The sequence below is a fragment of the Trachurus trachurus genome (assembly GCF_905171665.1).
Source record: "Trachurus trachurus genome assembly, chromosome: 8".
Classification (NCBI taxonomy): domain Eukaryota; kingdom Metazoa; phylum Chordata; class Actinopteri; order Carangiformes; family Carangidae; genus Trachurus; species Trachurus trachurus.
In genome coordinates this window covers 19,232,679-19,254,255 of record NC_139905.1, presented here as the reverse complement: position 1 = coordinate 19,254,255, position 21,577 = coordinate 19,232,679, and the positions used below count along the sequence as shown (strand labels likewise).

Genomic DNA, 21,577 nt, shown 5'->3' with positions numbered 1-21,577 from the left:
TTGTTTTGTTTTTAATAAATGTTTATATGAAGATAACACGTGACTGACATTATTTTCTTTATTTTGAACACATTTTATCTACTTTTACTTACTGATGTGTAAAACACAACAATCAGTTAGAGATCTATTAATATTTGAATATGTATTCATTTTTTATGTAATGTGATGCTATGTGCACTACCAGCACCTGGATTCAACAGACCCTTTTCAGCTAAATATGTAAATGTAAAGATTTTACAGTTGGCCAGTTTTCAAAATTAAGAGCACATGAAGACTTTGTGAAAAAAATGCAAATGTTATGAGATATTAAAATGTGTTTTTTGTTTCTCTTACTGGCACAACCGCACCCCACACCTGGTGTGAGTGATGCACCGTTGCTCCTTGTGTGCTTTCACTTCTGCATTTTCATATTTTTGGGACCTGGGTGTTACTCAATGCTTCCGCTTGCTGCTTGCTCTGATTGCTCTTGCTTGTCGTGCCACGCCATCTGTGCAACCGACTTCCAGCCTGATCTCCACCTGACTTTGAAACACCAGAGAGTGAAAGTAGAACTCTGCCATCTAACCTAAATACCCAGTTATTACATGTAGATGAGATTATATAGTTGATAACTCGACCAAAATCAGAAGGTATGTATAACTGAACAGATCATATCAGCTCATACTTTCTCATATCTAATAATTGGAATGAGAAGGTTAAAGACTAACTCTCTGTTCTATCTCAGAACCAAGGGTCGTCTCTCCAAACATCACACTGTACCCTGTCTGGGACGGTAAAATTGGAGCTTCACCAGTCCGACTCATCTGCACCCTTAGTGGCTTCTTTCCAGACCAACTGACAGTGGAATGGAAACAGGAAAACAAACGTTTAAACACTGTGCCAGTTGAAAGTAAGCTTCAGAGTGTGGAGGAAGAGGAAACAACCTTCAGTCTAAGTAGCGAGTTTCAACCACAAATGAAAGAGTGGGAAAAGGGCTCAAGGTTTACATGCAGCGCTGTTCACAACAAAATAACCTTTGAAAGAGGAACATATATTTGTGAAAGTGAGTATATCTACTGATAAAGAGAACTATGTAAACATTGCCGTAATAATGAGAAAAAAATTAATTCAGAAAGAGATCATCGGGTAAATATGTTGTATATTGGTGGATGATGTGGTTGTGTTTAAAATATCACTTCAACAGTCTCTCTATGTACACAAGCATATTTTAGAACTGTACAGAGTACTCAGGATTTCACCTTGCTTCATGATTGTTTTACTTGGTTGTTTTCACTGACAGTTTCTTCAAGTTCCCCTCCACCAATTCATGTGGAGATTCCCAGCTTCAGGACTGTAATGACAGCAGGATCTGAAGTGGTTGCAACATGCTCTGTCCTCACTGGTTTTGATGTCAGCATTACTTGGCTGATGGATGGAAAACCAGAAAGCTCTGTGAGAAAGGTTGATAACACAACGCATAAAATCAGTAATGTGACAGTTGCTGTGAATCGGTGGAAAAAGGCCGGGATGATAACCTGTAAAGTTGATCATAAGTGTTTCTCTTCCAATGAAAGAGTACCTGTTTCAGGTGAGGCGACTAGACAAGATGAACATCACATACAATATAACTGTAAAGTCCTGTTAAGAAATAATTTTGCTTTCTTTTCTTTCTCTATTATACAGGAGCTGCAGTTGGAGTCCCATCAGTGGAGATCAAGAGATCTCTCACAGATCTGTTGAAGGGGAACCCTTATGTGCTGGAGTGTCACATCACACAACTGTCCCCAAGTGACCTCTACGTCACCTTTCAGGCCAACAATGTTGACATGTCTGACAAACAGTTTATTGATCTACCTGAAACCCCAGACCTTTATTCAGTCATTAAACACTTCACTATCCCAAACCCTAATCAGACGAAAGGCACAAGCTTCAGCTGCACAGTCAATCAAGGCTTCTCCTCAAACTTCAGGTCAAACACAACAGGCAATATCTTTGGTGAGAGGAGTTACTCTTCTTTCTAAATGACCATTGAGTTTATGTCTCACATTATCTTCATTAATGCACTAATTTGTCTCCCTTTTAGTGGACCCATCTGTGAAACTTGCGTTAGTCCCCAGTCAAGAGTCAGGACCACAGAGACTCTTGTGCACTGGATGGGGCTTCAATCCTCAAATCGAATGGTTTCCTGACTCTCAGCCACTAAATGCTTCAAAAACTGATGTCACCATGGGTGCAGATGGACATGTGGCAGTGACCAGTGAACTTCACATTGCTCAAGACCAGTGGGCAACAGGGATGGTCTTCACTTGTAAAGTGTCTGACAGCTCTCTGAATAAAGAAGTCAGCAACAACATCAGCCTGTGTTCAGGTAAAAATTTGTTACATTTTGCAGCCTCAGTTTTTCTTTCTTCAAACTGTGTGCCCGTATTGAATGAACTAAAATGTTACTTCAACAGTCTCACTATGTACACAAGCATATTTTAGAACTGTACAGAGTACTCAGGACTTCACCTTGCTACATGATTGTTTTACTTGGTTGTTTTCACTGACAGTTTCTTCAAGTTCCCCTCCACCAATTCATGTGGAGATTCCCAGCTTCAGGACTGTAATGACAGCAGGATCTCAAGTGGTTGCAACATGTTCTGTCCTCATTGGTTTTGATGTCAGCATTACTTGGCTGATGGATGGAAAACCAGAAAGCTCTGTGACAAGGGCTGATAACACAACTCATAAAATCAGTCATGTGACAGTTGCTGTGAATCGGTGGACAAAGGCCGGGATGATAACCTGTAAAGTTGATCATAAGTGTTTCTCTTCCAATGGAAGAGTACCTGTTTCAGGTGAGGCGACTAGACAAGATAAACATCACATACATTATAACTTTAAGGTACTGTTAAGAAATTATTTTGCTTTCTTTTTTTTCTCTATTATACAGGAGCCTCAGTTAGAGTCCCATCAGTGGAGATCAAGAGATCTCTCACAGATCTGTTGAAGGGGAACCCTTATGTGCTGGACTGTCACATCACACAACTGTCCCCAAGTGACCTCTACGTCACCTTTCAGGCCGACAATGTTGACATGTCTGACAAACAGTTTGTTGATCTGCCTGAAACCCCAGACCTTTATTCAGTCATTAAACACTTCACTATCCCAGTCGCTAAGCAGAAGAAAGGCACAAACTTCAGCTGCACAGTCAATCAAGGCTTCTCCTCAAACTTCAGGTCAAACACAACAGGCAATATCTTTGGTGAGAGGAGTTACTCTTCTTTCTAAATGACCATTGAGTTTATGTCTCACATTATCTTCATTAATGCACTAATTTGTCTCCCTTTTAGTGGACCCATCTGTGAAACTTGTGTTAGTCCCCAGTCAAGAGTCAGGACCACAGAGACTCTTGTGCACTGGATGGGGCTTTAATCCTCAAATCGAATGGTTTCCTGACTCTCAGCCACTAAATGCTTCAAAAACTGATGTCACCATGGGTGCAGATGGACATGTGGCAGTGACCAGTGAACTTCACATTGCTCAAGACCAGTGGGCAACAGGGATGGTCTTCACTTGTAAAGTGTCTGACAGCTCTCTGAAGAAAGAAGTCAGCAACAACATCAGCCTGTGTTCAGGTAAAAATTTGTTACATTTTGCAGCCTCAGTTTTTCTTTCTTCAAACTGTGTGCCCGTATTGAATGAACTAAAATGTCACTTCAACAGCCTCACTATGTACAGATGCATCTTTTAGAACTGTACAGTGTGTGCAGGATTTCACCTTGCTTCATGATTGTTTTACTTGGTTGTTTTCAATGACAGTTTCTTCAAGTTCCCCTCCACCAATTCATGTGGAGATTCCCAGCTTCAGGACTGTAATGACAGCAGGATCTGAAGTGGTTGCAACATGCTCTGTCCTCACTGGTTTTGATGTCAGCATTACTTGGCTGATGGATGGAAAACCAGAAAGCTCTGTGACAAGGGCTGATAACACAACTCATAAAATCAGTCATGTGACAGTTGCTGTGAATCGGTGGAAAAAGGCCGGGATGATAACCTGTAAAGTTGATCATAAGTGTTTCTCTTCCAATGAAAGAGTACCTGTTTCAGGTGAGGAGACTAGACAAGATGAACATCACATACAATATAACTGTAAAGTCCTGTTAAGAAATAATTTTGCTTTCTTTTCTTTCTTTATGATACAGGAGCTGCGGTTGGAGTCCCATCAGTGGAGATCAAGAGATCTCTCACAGATCTGTTGAAGGGGAACCCTTATGTGCTGGAGTGTCACATCACACGACTGTCCTCAAGTGACCTCTACGTCACCTTTCAGGCCAACAATGTTGACATGTCTGACAAACAGTTTATTGATCTACCTGAAACCCCAGACCTTTATTCAGTCATTAAACACTTCACTATCCCAAACCCAAATCAGACGAAAGGCACAAACTTCAGCTGCACAGTCAATCAAGGCTTCTCCTCAAACTTCAGGTCAAACACAACAGGCAATATCTTTGGTGAGAGGAGTAACTCTTCTTTCTCAATGACCATTGAGTTTATGTCTCACATTATCTTCATTAATGCACTAATTTGTCTCCCTTTTAGTGGACCCATCTGTGAAACTTGTGTTAGTCCCCAGTCAAGAGTCAGGACCACAGAGACTCTTGTGCACTGGATGGGGCTTCAATCCTCAAATCGAATGGTTTCCTGACTCTCAGCCACTAAATGCTTCAAAAACTGATGTCACCATGGGTGCAGATGGACATGTGGCAGTGACCAGTGAACTTCACATTGCTCAAGACCAGTGGGCAACAGGGATGGTCTTCACTTGTAAAGTGTCTGACAGCTCTCTGAAGAAAGAAGTCAGCAACAACATCAGCCTGTGTTCAGGTAAAAATTTGTTACATTTTGCAGCCTCAGTTTTTCTTTCTTCAAACTGTGTGCCCGTATTGAATGAACTAAAATGTCACTTCAACAGCCTCACTATGTACACAAGCATATTTTAGAACTGTACAGAGTACTCAGGATTTCACCTTGCTTCATGATTGTTTTACTTGGTTGTTTTCACTGACAGTTTCTTCAAGTTCCCCTCCACCAATTCATGTGGAGATTCCCAGCTTCAGGACTGTAATGACAGCAGGATCTGAAGTGGTTGCAACATGCTCTGTCCTCACTGGTTTTGATGTCAGCATTACTTGGCTGATGGATGGAAAACCAGAAAGCTCTGTGACAAGGGCTGATAACACAACTCATAAAATCAGTCATGTGACAGTTGCTGTGAATCGGTGGAAAAAGGCCGGGATGATAACCTGTAAAGTTGATCATAAGTGTTTCTCTTCCAATGAAAGAGTACCTGTTTCAGGTGAGGAGACTAGACAAGATGAACATCACATACATTATAACTGTAAGGTCCTGTTAAGAAATAATTTTGCTTTCTTTTCTTTCTTTATGATACAGGAGCTGCGGTTGGAGTCCCATCAGTGGAGATCAAGAGATCTCTCACAGATCTGTTGAAGGGGAACCCTTATGTGCTGGAGTGTCACATCACACGACTGTCCTCAAGTGACCTCTACGTCACCTTTCAGGCCAACAATGTTGACATGTCTGACAAACAGTTTATTGATCTACCTGAAACCCCAGACCTTTATTCAGTCATTAAACACTTCACTATCCCAAACCCTAATCAGACGAAAGGCACAAACTTCAGCTGCACAGTCAATCAAGGCTTCTCCTCAAACTTCAGGTCAAACACAACAGGCAATATCTTTGGTGAGAGGAGTTACTCTTCTTTCTAAATGACCATTGAGTATATGTCTCACATTATCTTCATTAATGCACTAATTTGTCTCCCTTTTAGTGGACCCATCTGTGGAACTTGTGTTGGTCCCCAGTCAAGAGTCAGGACCACAGAGACTCTTGTGCACTGGATGGGGCTTCAATCCTCAAATCAAATGGTTTTCTGACTCTCAGCCACTAAATGCTTCAAAAACTGTTCTCACCATGGGGGCAGATGGACATGTGGCAGTGACCAGTGAACTTCACATTCCTCAAGACCAGTGGACAACAGGGATGGTCTTCACTTGTAAAGTGTCTGACTTCTCTCTGAAGAAAGAAGTCAGCAACAACATCAGCCTGTGTTCAGGTAAAAACTAGTTACATTTTGCAGCCTCAGTTTTTCTTTCTTCAAACTGTGTGCCCGTATTGAATGAACTAAAATGTCACTTCAACAGCCTCACTATGTACAGATGCATCTTTTAGAACTGTACAGAGTGCGCAGTATTTCACCTTGCTTCATGATTGTTTTACTTGGTTGTTTTCAATGACAGTTTCTTCAAGTTCCCCTCCACCAATTCATGTGGAGATTCCCAGCTTCAGGACTGTAATGACAGCAGGATCTCAAGTGGTTGCAACATGCTCTGTCCTCACTGGTTTTGATGTCAGCATTACTTGGCTGATGGATGGAAAACCAGAAAGCTCTGTGAGAAAGGCTGATAACACAACTCATAAAATCAGTCATGTGACAGTTGCTGTGAATCGGTGGAAAAAGGCCGGGATGATAACCTGTAAAGTTGATCATAAGTGTTTCTCTTCCAATGAAAGAGTACCTGTTTCAGGTGAGGCGACTAGACAAGATGAACATCACATACATTATAACTGTAAGGTACTGTTAAGAAATACTTTTGCTTTCTTTTCTTTCTCTATTATACAGGAGCTACGGTTGGAGTCCCATCAGTGGAGATCAAGAGATCTCTCACAGATCTGTTGAAGGGGAACCCTTATGTGCTGGAGTGTCACATCACACAACTGTCCTCAAGTGACCTCTACGTCACCTTTCAGGCCGACAATGTTGACATGTCTGACAAACAGTTTGTTGATCTACCTGAAACCCCAGACCTTTATTCAGTCATTAAACACTTCACTATCCCAGTCGCTAAGCAGAAGAAAGGCACAAACTTCAGCTGCACAGTCAATCAAGGCTTCTCCTCAAACTTCAGGTCAAACACAACAGGCAATATCTTTGGTGAGAGGAGTTACTCTTCTTTCTCAATGACCATTGAGTTTATGTCTCACATTATCTTCATTAATGCACTAATTTGTCTCCCTTTTAGTGGACCCATCTGTGGAACTTGTGTTGGTCCCCAGTCAAGAGTCAGGACCACAGAGACTCTTGTGCACTGGATGGGGCTTCAATCCTCAAATCGAATGGTTTCCTGACTCTCAGTCACTAACTGCTTCAAAAACTGATGTCACCATGGGTGCAGGTGGACATGTGGCAGTGACCAGTGAACTTCATGTCGCTCAAAAGCAGTGGACAACAGGGATGGTCTTCACTTGTAAAGTGTCTGACTTATCGCTGAAGAAAGAAGTCAGCAAGAATCTCAGCATGTGTTCAGGTAAAAGAAAAAAAGTTATAAGTTATACTATTATACACACAAGGCCTACTAAAAAATATATATATAATATATATATTATAAAAAAAAGTCTATATTTGAAAAAAGACAAAGGTTAAAAAAACAAAAAGGATACATTCTATACGTTTTCTTTATTTTGAATATTGTTATTTCCTTGCTGGCATTTCTCTGATTTATATTTTCATTTGCCTGTTTATTCAGTGATTAGCCTATGTGATGTTTTTTCATGTCATTAAAAGAGAAATGTTGTTATATGTTTATCACTGCTTACCTTGTTTGGAGAATGAAATGTCCCCTATACTGATGACACTTCACAAATAGTATATCAGTTTATCTCAATATGTCTTCTTGTATTGCTCTGTCCCCTTGTGGACACAATTAGGTATTTCAGTGATTTAAACCTTTGTATTTCATTTTCCTTTCTTTCTTTAATTTCTTTCTTTAATGTCTTTGATTTCATCTGATTTCTTTCAGTAACCCCAGCCTCATCTCAGTTATTTGGCGTGTATGTTCAGGGACCACCACTCCAGGAGGTTCAGGACATTAAACAGTTGACTGTCACCTGCCATCTGGTCGGCGTCCGTCTGCAGGATTTCTCCATCACTTGGAGAATTGATGGACAAATACAGTTAAAGAATTACTATACTGAGCCATCAGTAGGCCACAGTAATGGAACAGAAACTTTGCAGAGCTTCTTCAATATTTCAGCAGAGGATTGGCATGACTATAAACAAGTGTCTTGTGAAGCAACGCACCAGTACTCCAGCCACAGCCAAAAGGACCAGATAAGCAAAAGCAGAGGTAGTGTTACACATACAATGCATTAAGTTAAATGTCTGTGACTGTCAACAGCTTAATTTCTAGAGGTTCTACAAAGCTTCAGAGTTCAAAATTGGCTTTGTCCAAATAGTAAAGCTGATATAGGTGAAATAAAAACTTCTTAGTTGTTTTCTTTTTCTTCTTTTTGTTTTTCCCAAGTCTTGCATCAACCAAGAGTGACGATAATACAACCAACTCTATCGGAGCTCTCTACATCTGATAGCCTCACTCTCATTTGCCTGGTTTCTGGGTATTTTCCATCCAACATCATCGTGTATTGGGAAGAGAATGGTCAGAGACTGCCAGAAGCTCGCTACACCAATGGTGCTTCATGGAAACAGAGAGAGAGCAAGACTTATTCAATGTTCAGCAGACTAAATGTATCCAAGGCTGAAGACAGGAGCTCCACATATTCATGTGCTGTGAGACACGAGTCATCTAAACAACCGTTTGAAAGGTCGATAGAACATGTGTTTGGTGAGTTTAACAGTTGTCATTGACTGGTAATGGTCCTCATTTTTGTCTGGCCCTGTTGTTACTAAATAGCAGTCATGGAAGCTCAAAGATTAAAAGAAAAGTAGCATTTTGCCTTTAATTTCTTCATTATTTTATCTTTGTTCAGCCTCAGTGATCCACAGCAAACCTTCAGCCACCTTGCTCCAGGGTACAAATGAACTTGTATGCTTGGTCTTTGGGTTCAGTCCTGCATCCATTAATGTCAGCTGGTATGATGGACCAAAGGAACTATTGGACTACAACACCAGTGAACCCAACAGAGATGAAAATGGGAAATTCAGTATCCAAAGTCACCTACGTCTGTCCCAGGACAACTGGCTACAAGGGAAAGTCATCACCTGCAGGGTGAAACATGTCAACACCACCCTATCTCTGAACATATCCAGACCAGGTAATGGCTCATTCCTTTATCTCCTCCCTCGTAACAAAATCAATGTAATAGTTCAATAATGAACCCCCCCTTTTTTTACAGGCACATTGGAGCACTTCGACTTCTTTGATGACATCATGCATGTTGCGGTTAATGAGGATATGGGTGTGGAAAGCTGGTATATAGCTTTCACGTTTCTCCTTTTTTTCCTCATTTCTTTCATCTATGGTGTTTCTGTTACCATAGTTAGGACTAAATCATAAGGACAGATACCATTTCATTGTTCAAATGTTTGATAACATCTGGTGACTGGATTTAGAATTATTTCTTTTGCATATATTTTTGTTATCATGGAATATCCCTAAGTGGTTTCTTTTTTTTTCATAATGTTTTTCATTCATGTTCATTTGAGTGTAACCATAATTCAGAATTTTCTAACATAGTGAAGAGAAGATCAATGAGAAGTGGGCCTGTATTCATGTACTTTAATGACATTAAAGATTCTGTAAAGAAAAAAAAGTGAGTTCTGACTTTGTCACAAAAATGAGCCATATGATACCACAGCAAAAATTTGAATGAATAAAAATACTGACAAATAAGTAAACATAACTGGCATTGGGAACAGTTCCACATCCCTGTTGTCAGTTTACTTAATGCTAAAGGGTTATAAACATGACTTAACCCATCAACCACCATGACAAAATACCACCAGAATATTCAGAGCAGGGGAGTATGGTGTTGCACTGTTGCTTCACAGCAACAAGGTTCTAGGTTTGAGGGTTTGATCCTCCTCTGTAAGGAACTTGCATGTTCCCCATGAGTGGGTTTGTTTGATAAAGCTTCCTGGACAGTTCAATACATGCACATTAAATTCATTGATGACTCTGAATTGTCCACAGGTTTGAATTAGAATAAGCAGTGTTTGTCTCGGCGTCAGCCCTGTGATTGACTGGCGTCCTGTCCAGGGTGCACCCCACTATGATTTTTTATTTTGTATGCAAAATAAGTGTGAAATGGCCTCTCTCAGCTTGAATTACATTGGCTTCAGATAACATCAATGTATTCATTCATTACTTGTTAGATTGCCAGTTTATAACAATACATTTTGGTTCACACACACTAAAATGAGGGGAGAAACAACAAGTGAGTAAAGACTACCATCTAGTGGAAAAAAGGCTTTATAGACTTAGTCCTTTAATCTTGAGACAGAAAATTAAAAGGATGTTTGGTTGGAATTGCCAAAACAAAGCACAAGATAAGTGCAAGCAATATATTGTTATGGTTTTCTAACACATTTATGGCTATTTCTACTATAACAGAAGATAATCACTGATGGGTTGATGGGTACAGTCAGATAACTGATGTTGTCATGATTACATTTCTGAAAGTGTCTCAAGTTACAAGTATGTGCACAGCAGTCATTATTGCGTACAAAAACTCTTGGCAGTCTCTCTCTCTCTCTCTCTCTCTCTCTCTCTCTCTCAAGTTTAAACCCATGTCTTTTGGCTTCTATGTCTGATCCAAGAACTACAAAACACATCAAAGATTTTGGACCTCTTGTTCTGTTTCTCCATGAAACAAATATTTTTACTTTTACTCGAGTTAATTTCTAGGAAGGCTGAAAATACTTGTTACTTTCAGGTGCTCTTTTTATTCTAAAATACTATGAACACAAGCTGTGTTTGTCAAAGAAGGAAACCCTAACCCCTAAAAGCAGCACATCAGTGCAGGTGGTTTCAAAGACTTAATTCTCAGAAACAAGAGTTAAAAGGTCCTTCAATTAATTTAGAAAAAATTATAGTAATTCATTGATGTGAAAAATAAGAAATGTACTCTTACTTTTATTTAAAGTCAATTTAAAAGCATGTACTTTTGGATACTTAAGTACCTTTAAAAGCAAGTACTTTTTTACTCTTACTCAAGTAACATGTCAACTGAGCTACTTTTACTTGTAACGGAGTAAATTTTGACTAGTAGTATTTGTACTCTTACTCAAGTACTGGGGTCGAGTACTCTGTCCATCTCTGGATATGGCAATAAAACTTTATTTATTTCGAAATGTGACAAAAGCACAACTAAGAAAAAAAACTTGTCACCTTGATAACCTGATAGGAAACTGGAAAAATCAACAAAAATATAAAAATACCAATACTTGAAATGTGTTAATCAAAAAAAAAGAACAAGTGAAAATGAAATCAGAGGCAAAATAAAAAGATCACATGTGCATCCTTGCGGTTGCTGTTTGCAAAACTTACCACAACAGTATGCAGCCAATTAACAGACTGAAACTGCTCTGAATGGTGGAATTTTATTTGTTCAAAAACAATGTAAATTAAATTTGATTGACAATTTTGATAATGACAGTATGAACACCACTGTGTAATGACTAAAATGGAAACCAGCTCCACAGATCTGGATCCCACAGTTTTGGAACGGCCCACAGCTTCATCTACAGTTACTTTGTTTAAGGTCACAGCTATCTCATTTTACAGCATTCAAATATAGCCCTATAACCACTGAGCCACTGAGACTGTTCCCGTGGTAAATGCTGAAGTTATGGTGTCCCTTCTTACTATAGGGAGATGAGAGTACAGGATACTACTCAGGTTATTTTAATTGTGCCACTTTTCTGTCTTTCATTGCAAGCACAATGCATGATGTGTTGTTATGTGTTGATGCCTCTGTAATTATTAGATAATGTAGCATAAAGTATACCACTTGAGTTGACATTTCAGTTGTTGTGTTTCTGCTGCCACACCACTAATTTCAGAAAAACTACTTGATGGTTAAAGCAACATTACCATTTGCCTTCATCATTGTTGATTTGAGTGGTCTGGCACATTAGCTGCAGTTGCCATGAGTGCATCTTAACATAACCATAAATCTACATAATATTTAGAAACACTGTCGATTGAATTGTGAAGTAAAGGTTTGTATTATTTGTATTAGGCTACACCAGAATGTTAAGTTTCATACTTGTGGCGTACTGTACATCAAAAGCTGGCAAAAATGTGACTTAAAGGGATAGTTCACCCTAGAATGATATTTCGCTCATTATCTACTCACCCTCATGTTGACTAAGGGCTAGAAGAATTATCAGAGTCCACCGTCCCTTCTCTGAGTTACAGGGGGTCTTGGAGTCGCAGTGCATTTCAATGCAACGGTTGCAAAGGGACACCGGAGCTCTTCGTAAAAAAACACACACAAAAAAACATCCAAATACCTCCATGATGCTCGTATGTAATGTCCGTCTTGTGCTGAAGCCCCAAATTGCGTAATTGTCCCGAAAAAAATTAAATAAGTCTATATTTTAAAGGGTTAGTTCGGGTCTTTTGATATGAATCTATATAGCATCCCCATCACCAGTTAGGTGCTGTGACACTGGCTTTCCCCGGACTGCGTCCCGTGAGCGGAGTTCCGGCCTGGTTTCGGTGCTGACGAATGTAGTCCGGCTAGTTGGCTGGGGTCACGAAAATAAAGCGTTTTTCTTCTCAAAACAATATGCGTTCAAAAGAGTGATATATTTGCATCACAAAACCGTTGTCCACGAAAAAGTCTGACCTCGCAATCGCGCTATTTTCTCTCCCTCCGTATCACTGTGCGCTGCCGCCTGTAGACGGCTGTGCGCGTTTCCATCAGCTGTTTCACTGAGTTTACTGCTCGGATAGTTCACATAAACATATCTGATTATGACACAAGTGATGAAGCCATCCCTTGTTTTAGCACAGAGCTAAAGGGAGAGCTTTATGAACCTGATGTGATGAAAAAATTGCTGAATTTGAACAAAAATTATACATTTTTGCCAGAAAATGCCATCAACTCACTTGATGAATCTGAATTCAAAAACTTATTAATGAATATTGTCAAAGTTATGCACTGAAAGTATTTCACAAATTTGTATCTAGAATAACACAATATTGCCACAATTTATATTATTGAGGGAGGTTAATCTTGGCACAACAAAAAACTTCTAAATAAATGGGATAGAGAAACATAAAGCACCTTGTATGGAGGTTACTTGAAACTTCATCTTCCAACATTTTGAAGGTAATGTCTTACATGCCGAGCGTTGTTCCAAGAATCATGGCTCAGTTCACGTCTGTCTGTTTTAACCGATGAAAAATTCCCCATGTATGTCACATTCATGTTTTTGGTTCTTTAATCCCATCTTTCTTGTTTCTTTCTTAGCCACGGCAACTGCACCAACTGTGTATCCCGTGATGGCATGTGGTTCAGGGACTGGAGACATGATCAGTCTTGGCTGCCTTGCCACCGGCTTCACACCGTCATCACTGACTTTCTCATGGAAAAAAAATGATGCTGCCTTGACGGACTTCATTCAGTACCCTGCAGTACAGAAAAACAACGTCTACACAGGAGCCAGTCAAATCCGAGTAAGGAGAGAGGACTGGAATGATATCAATACTTTCAAGTGTGTTACAACTCATCCAGGAGGATCGGGAGAAAAAGCCATCCCGCACCCACCACCAAGTAAGACCTTTGCTAAGGCTTATATGATTCCCTTTTTAATTGTTGGTTTCAGTTGTTTTACATTGTAGAGCTGTTGGCATTTTTTAAATTTCTGCAACATTTTTTAAATCTCAAGATGAAACGTATTAAATAGAAAATGTGACAATGTAAGGGTAGGACTGTAATAGTAATTGATAATTGATAACTGCAATACTGATAACACAGAAAAAGCGGCACAATGCAGTTGGAGACAGTAAATTAATAAATAAATTACTCTAATTGAGCATTAATACGATACTTATGACAATGAGGATACGTGCATACAGTACTTTACTTAGAATTATGCTTTGTAGAAGATTTAATTCAAGTTGTTAATCATCACATTTATTATATTTCTACAAACCAAATTGATTAATACATGTCAAGGGATCATTCGATAAACACAGAATGTAAGTGTTTCAGAAAAAACTATGCCGCTACTCCTGATACTGTCAGGAAAAGGAACGACAAGTATTTCTAGCAGGCAAACCAAACAGTGAGGTGGAATTAGAAGGCTGAGTCTTGCTGGTGTATATTCTTCCTGCTTCTGAATGTTTTTTTACTAATACTCTATGTTGTCTGTAAGAACAGTTACAGTGCACTCCGCTTCTTTCCATCTGTCTGCGTAATACCTTCTTCCTAATCTGTCTGCTACCTTTTTCAATGTGTGTTGACATTCCACTTAATTGTAACAATCATTCATTAACATGAAATCTGTGTTAGCCCGCCTGAAAAGTCAATATAGATGCAGAGGCAAGCATTGAAGAACTGGTATTCAATTATGTAAATGTTTTATTTGTAGGTCTTATTTTCCTTTGGCTAGTTCTGACCAAGTTTTATATCATACAGAAGGAAAACTCATGAAATTGGCTATATTCCAAATCTACTGTAAATTTAAACTACATTAACTTTGTTCATCTCTGCTTACGTAGAAAGATGCGCCCTGTGCTCCAGCTTCTGCACATATACATGTATCTATATATTTGTGTATGTGTTTGTTTTTCAGAGGTGCCTTGTCTTCTGCCAACTCTTAAAGTGTTGGCCTCCTCTGACGACACAAACGAGGCTTCCTTCTCCTGCTTTGCTTATGATTTTGCACCAAAAGATTATGAGATAAAATGGCTGAAAAATGAAGAGGAAATTACCGGCACAGTAAACATGATCACAACACCCCTTGGGGAAAGACAGTTGGAGAATGGAACTAAGTTGTACCAGGTAGCAAGTTTTCTCACACTCCAAGATGTGCCTGCTCAGACCCAGTTCACATGTGAGTTCAAGGGGAAATGTAAGGCAGAAGGAGATGTATTCACTAATTCATCTGTGGTGTACAGTCCAATTCCCAATATTCCTGGTGAGTAAATTTCTGCCTCTCCCATTTTTTTTTAGATATGATTTCAGTTTCTGTTGTTCTCAGTCATTTAATTGGTATGGTTTATAACTATGTCTTTCAGGAAACTGTCCTGGATCCGTGGAAGACATTGTTATCGAAGGGCCCAAATGGGATGATATGTTCATGCGTGAAAAAGGAACTCTAAATTGTTTGGTTAAGGGAAACAGGATATCTGTTGCTAACATTTATTGGCAGGATGAAAGTGGAAAAGACCTCACTGACAGCCAAGTAACCCCCTCTAACGGAAAACCATTAAGCAAATCACTTGACATCATGTATGAAGAATGGAGCAAGGGAATAAAAGTCTTCTGTGTTGTTGAAGATAACAATACACCAGAGCCATTGGAGAAAGCGTATGAGAGTAAAATTGGTAAGACTATTCATCAGTTATCATACTTATCATATACTTATTAGTTATGACTGTTATTTGTGGCTGTTTTGTCAGCACACAGATTAGGCCTACTTCTTGTACACACTTTTATAAGCAGCAGAATGGTTAATTGTTCTCTGATGCTTTCAGGAGGAGACATTCAGCGCCCTTCTGTGTATATGTGTTGTTTACCACCAATCTGTGGTCAACACAACTAAAGCCATTGTCAGATCCATTGGGCACAGAACATTTGAAAAAACCAACCTGGTCAACCTCAACATGAACATCCCTGAGACGTGCAAGGCCCACTAGATGTTATGTTCTGTTGGTGTGTCCTCTGCTGTTTGTTGTTAAATGTCGTCTTTTTAATGCAGATTCAAAATCAAAATAAAAAAAAAGCACTTTGTAACTCTGTTGTTGTTTTGTCGCTTGCAGTTCATGTCTTTATTCAACCAGTGTTTTGAGCTACATGTTGATTATATGTGTGTAGCCACTAAAATTGCAATGCAAAAAAAGAATTGGTGGACTTGGAGGATGTTTGACTTCTCAAGCAGTAACAGTAATATAATATACCATAATATCAACATCATAATGTAGGATCACTAGAAAAATGCTGCAAAACCACCTCACTAACCTGCAAAGTCTATTGAGCAAATCATATTTGTTCATTTCTGTTTGTAGATGTTGCATGAACGGTGTGTAACCTGTCCTTGTGCATGTGTGTTTCTTCTACTGGGTCTTGCATCCCAAACACAAGTTAGATGACTTACTCTGTGGTTTCTCACTCAAATGATGAATATACTCATTCACAAGCCAAGTCATGCATGTCACACTAATAATGTAGTCTTTCAAAAGCAAATCAGTATCACTGAAGGTCATTTAAATCAACAGTATTCGGTCAATATTTTAGAGGATCATTGACTTTACAATGCACTCATATCAATGCAGTTATAAATGTATGGATTTACTGTGGGTAACTAATTTACCTCACTGATCATTGTCTCACAAGTCTTTATTCAAAGTTTAGTGTGTGCATTAACTGAGTAATTACTTTATAGCCGATCCAGTGATAGAATTTGATCCAGACAGTACCATAGAGTCCGAGGAAGATAACATGGGAGGCACAGCCATCACCTTCATCCTTCTTTTCCTCATCACTCTGCTCTTCACCATCGGAACCACTGCCTTCAAGGTAACAGTCAATTTATATGAGTGAGATGTGCAAAGATTTGCAGATAATACTTTAGAATTGTTGCAATAAATCTGTGCTAACATGTTGCATATCTAATCAAAGTTTGATCATTTCTATCACGTTATAGGGTTATATTAATTCATTGTTTGATGTGCATTGCTTATTTTTGCATATTCAACATCCATTAATATTATTTTTATTCAATTCAAGCTTAATTAATTTATAAAATATGTCCAGCAACCGAAAAAAAAAATAGGCCAGTTGAAGCATATAGTATATTTAATTTGCAATTTAAGTAGTTTAGTGCAGCACTTCCAAGTTGAGACCTCTATTTATCATTTCCAGTCAGTGAATGTTTTATTTGAATAATGTAAGACACCCTTTAGACCAGCATTCAGCATAGGGTTGTATTGTAATATTTTATCATGCTGCAAAGTTGCAACTGTTATGCATTAGTTGTTTGTATAGTACATTTTCTGGATAATCGCATCTTTGGGTGGTGGCAAATAAGAATTCAAGGATTTGAGTGCATATTACTAATCCATGCTTTTTTTTATTTCATATCATTTCAGGTCAAATGAAACAAAACAAACTTTATAAGAAAAAAATGTATATATTTCTCTCGATTGTTTTTCTGATATACTCATAACATCATGTAAATAATCACTATAATCCTATTTTCATTTTCAAAAATTGTTCAACTGTTTTGTTTTGTTTTTAATAAATGTTTATATGATGATAACACGTGACTGACATTATTTTCTTTATTTTGAACACATTTTATCTACTTTTACTTACTGATGTGTAAAACACAATCAGTTAGAGATCTATTAATATTTAAATATGTATTAATTTTTTATGTAATGTGATGCTATGTGCACTACCAGCACCTGGATTCAACAGACCCTTTTCAGCTAAATATGTAAATGTAAAGATTTTACAGTTGGCCAGTTTTCAAAATTAAGAGCACATGAAGACTTTGTGAACAAAATGCAAATGTTCTGAGATATTAAAATGTGTTTTTTGTTTCTCTTACTGGCACAACCACACCCCACACCTGGTGTGAGTGATGCACCGTTGCTCCTTGTGTGCTTTCACTCCTGCCGAGGCTGATTGTGGTTTGCTGTGAGAAATGATAGTTTATTTGTTTTCAGTTTTATTTGTTATGGTCGCGTGACGATGCGGCTCAATAAATCAATAAGTAAATACATAAATATAGCAGATACTCCTGTAGTGTCAACACAGCAGTAATCCATCCTCATCTTTCATCTGTGCAGCCTTTGATCTGTCATCAGTGTGACGGGACAATCGATATAGATGTGCTGAATGTCTATGCTGTAATCTGTAGGTGCTGATTCAAATCTTCTCTTCCACGGTGAAATCAAACGTCCACCTTGCGCGCGCGGCGGATTTAAAGGCGAGGAGAGGAGCTCATTTGATTGGTGAAGATCTGACTCGGCTGTGTCAAACCCACTCCACGCCTTCTCTCCTCCCTCTATGCCATTTGCGCCGGTGGGAGGGAAGTAGGCGGGATGCGCTCCGCTGCGTTTCGAAGGAAAATTGCAATCTGCTCCTGACCACTCCCCGTTGGCGAAGCGAAGGCGAGGCGCAGGCCTGATCCGCTCCGCCTGCACCTAGTTCACGAAATTAGAGCCCTATGTCTCACATTATCTTCATTAATGCATTAATTTGTCTCCCTTTTAGTGGACCCATCTGTGGAACTTGTGTTGGTCCCCAGTCAAGAGTCAGGACCACAGAGACTCTTGTGCAATGGGGCTTCAATCCTCAAATCAAATGGTTTTCTGACTCTCAGGGCCCTAGTTTCGTTGACCAGGTGAAGTCTGTGATCAGCGCAGCTTCGCCACGCCAACGGGGCGTGGCCCAGGTCCATTTCGCAAGATTGGTGGGCCGCGCAGTCAGACTTAGACCGGCGCAGCCCCTCCCCTCGTCCCTCCCACCGGCGCAAACGGTGAAGAGGGAGGAGACAGGGCGGGAGGGAGACAGGAGGAGGAGAGAAAGGCGTGGAGTGGGTTTGACACAGCCGAGTCAGATCTTCACCAATCAAAGGAGCTCCTCTCCTCACCTTTAACTGCGCGGCGGGTGATGCGCGCTGCAAGTTTGTCATTTTATACTTGGACATGGACGGAGGAAACAGCGACGCCAGAGGCCGAACCTCTCCCAGGAGGAAACAGCTGTTTTGGTCCGGAGGTCCGAGCTCAGAGTGACCAATAATGAGTTTACTAATATACTTAACCAGGATTGATCTGATACACTGAGAACCCCTACGCAATCTAAGAAACAACAACTAATAAACTAATAAAGAAACTCACATTTATTCAAACCCTGTGTATAAGATCAGAGGTGTAGGCTACACTAATCACAACATAAACACACACCATGTGGATGAAATCAGCAAGGACGCGCTCTCTCTCTCTCTCTCTCTCTCTCTCCCTCTCTCTCTCTCTCTCTCTCTGTCCTCCTCTCTCTCTCTCTCTGTCCGTCTCTTTTTTTCTCTTTTTTTCTCTGTGATAGAGATGCTGAATATACTGTAGTAGGCTATATACTGACTATCTGATACCGAGGCTGTTGTGGTGGACTAAGAGAGATGATGATTTGTGTTTTGTTTTTCATTACGGCTGCGTGATGCGGTCGCACGTGCTTATGAATTAATAAGTAAATAAATAAATACAGCGATCATCACAAGGGCAGAGTGGTATCTCAACACGGCAGCGACATGCAGTCATCCACCCTCAGTCCTGCTTTTGGGACATCCACAGCTGCTTTTCAGTGCCAGTTCGTCCCTGCTGTGTTAATTCAGGTGGAGTTTCCTTTACGCACCGACAGCCTTTGATCTCTGCTTTGATCTGACGTCAGATGTGACGGGACAATCTATATAGATATAAATTCACGTGTTGATTCCGTTAGTTGCATTAAATAGTGGTTATTGTGGATATTTATTGCATTGAAATGTGTCTGGAACTGTGGAGATCTGCCTGTGAGGTCTTGGTGACGTGTGTGCACTGCAGGTCAGTCAGCCAAACTTCCACTGCACCTGCTGCGCTTCGCCTTGCGCTGAGACTAGACCTGGTTGGAGGTGGCGAGCTTTCAGCGCAACCTCGGCGGGACATTTTCGGACGAAACTTCCACTGCACCAAGCAGAATCTGTGACGCCTCCCCCTGCTGCGCGGCCACGCCTATCTCAGCGCAGCGCGATCTGCCAATCTTCCAATCTGACTTTGCGCTAGGCTGCGCTGGTCGAAACTTGCATTAGACTGGCTGCGCTACCTTGCGCCACCTGCGCTGCGCCAGCAAACTAGGGCCCTCAGCCACTAAATGCTTTAAAAACTGATGTTACCATGGGTGCAGATGGACATGTGGCAGTGACCAGTGAACTTCACATTGCTCAAGACCAGTGGACAACAGGGATGGTCTTCACTTGTAAAGTGTCTGACTTCTCTCTGAAGAAAGAAGTCAGCAACAACATCAGCCTGTGTTCAGGTAAAAATTTGTTACATTTTGCAGCCTCAGTTTTTTTTTCTTTCTTCAAACTGTGTGCCCGTATTGAATGAACTAAAATCTCACTTCAACAGCCTCACTATGTACAAAAGCATATTTTAGAACTGTACAGAGTACTCAGGATTTCACCTTGCTTCATGATTGTTTTACTTGGTTGTTTTCACTGACAGTTTCTTCAAGTTCCCCTCCACCAATTCATGTGGAGATTCCCAGCTTCAGGACTGTAATGACAGCAGGATGCAGCAGGCTGTGAGAAAGGCTGAAGTGCTATTTTGTTTATTTTACTGAAGGTATCTTTTATCTTTATTGTGGACACTGCTGTCATGTTTATTACTTTTTTTCTTATTCTACTGCTGATCAAGTTTTCTTTGAGATTAATCTGATCTTATCTTTTTTACTTTTAGGATGTCTTCTGAAGAACAGCCATCAACAACACTACAAGTCTTTGCCAGCTGTTTTCCTGTCCCTACTTGCACTGGAGAGATGGAGAAAGCAGTACACTGTCTACAAAAGAATTCAATGGAAATGTCAGCAGTGCAATGTAGGTCTCTGCTTACAGCTGGACAGGCATTGCTGTTTGCAGCAAGTTACCAGGGCCAAAAATGCCTGGACCCACTTAGGAAAAATGAGACCTAAAACAAACAACTACTGGTTCAAAATTGACATAATTGTTGTTTCTAGTGTATTATAGTTCAATGTTCATTTTGTACATTCAAATTATTTTATCCATGTATATTCTCAGTGGCTTATTGAGTAAAAACCACCAAAAATTAAATTTTGTTTTTTGTGTTTTTCTGTTATTACACCCTGTTATAACACTTATATCACACACTAGAGAAAAACAACTGCCAGATGTTGAAAGAAGAAGTTGTCCTGAAAAAAGGGACAAAAGCACATACTCATAGCAGCCTGTATGACACTTGTACAGCTAAAAAAAACAAAATAAGTCCAGGTGGACTGCAGATAAAGGCACTGCTATTACTGTGTAGGCTCTTAATCAACTATGTACAGCAAACATCCTATAGTGTTGTGTATAGCAAATATAGAAAATGGTGTAAGATTGTTATTGCTCTCAATTTTCACCATTTGAGTAATGTTCATGCTAAGACTTCTTATTTACAAGACAGAGTTGATTATTGATTGACTATCATTTAATATTGACAAGTGGAAAATGAGAAGGTCATGGCATCTTCCTTACAAGTTGAAAGATTTAATGTGGCCAATAAAAGCAAGATGAAGACATGTGTAACTGTACAATATAAACATTCAAGACAGCGATCAGTGGCAGCCTTAATTTTTGTTACTTTTGGGCGGCCCCCCCAGATTCACTATTGGTACCCCCTGTGCCACCCCTCAGAAAATATTCTGGACCCGCCTCTGACAGTGATATGGCAGTATAACTTTATTTATTTAGAAATGTGACAAAAGCACAACTAAGAAAAAAAAAACTTGTCACCTTGATAACCTGATATGAGGAAACTGGAAAAAACAACAAAAATATAAAAATACCAATACTTGAAAT

At 39.7% G+C, this 21,577-nt stretch overlaps 1 protein-coding gene across 1 annotated transcript; it reads left to right on the top strand.

The window, feature by feature from the left end:
* Positions 1–4,709: 4,709 nt before the first annotated feature.
* On the top strand, positions 4,710–13,396 carry LOC310989741 (uncharacterized protein; the record flags this gene model as incomplete). The annotated part of the gene is made up of 12 exons (XM_083976888.1): positions 4,710–4,851; positions 5,036–5,323; positions 5,419–5,730; positions 5,819–6,103; positions 6,288–6,575; positions 6,671–6,982; positions 7,071–7,355; positions 7,848–8,174; positions 8,352–8,669; positions 8,815–9,099; positions 9,181–9,256; positions 13,267–13,396. The coding sequence occupies 12 exons, from the start codon at positions 4,710–4,712 to the stop codon at positions 13,394–13,396; spliced, it is 3,048 nt and encodes a 1,015-aa protein (XP_083833014.1).
* Between the last annotated feature and the right edge of the window lie 8,181 nt (positions 13,397–21,577).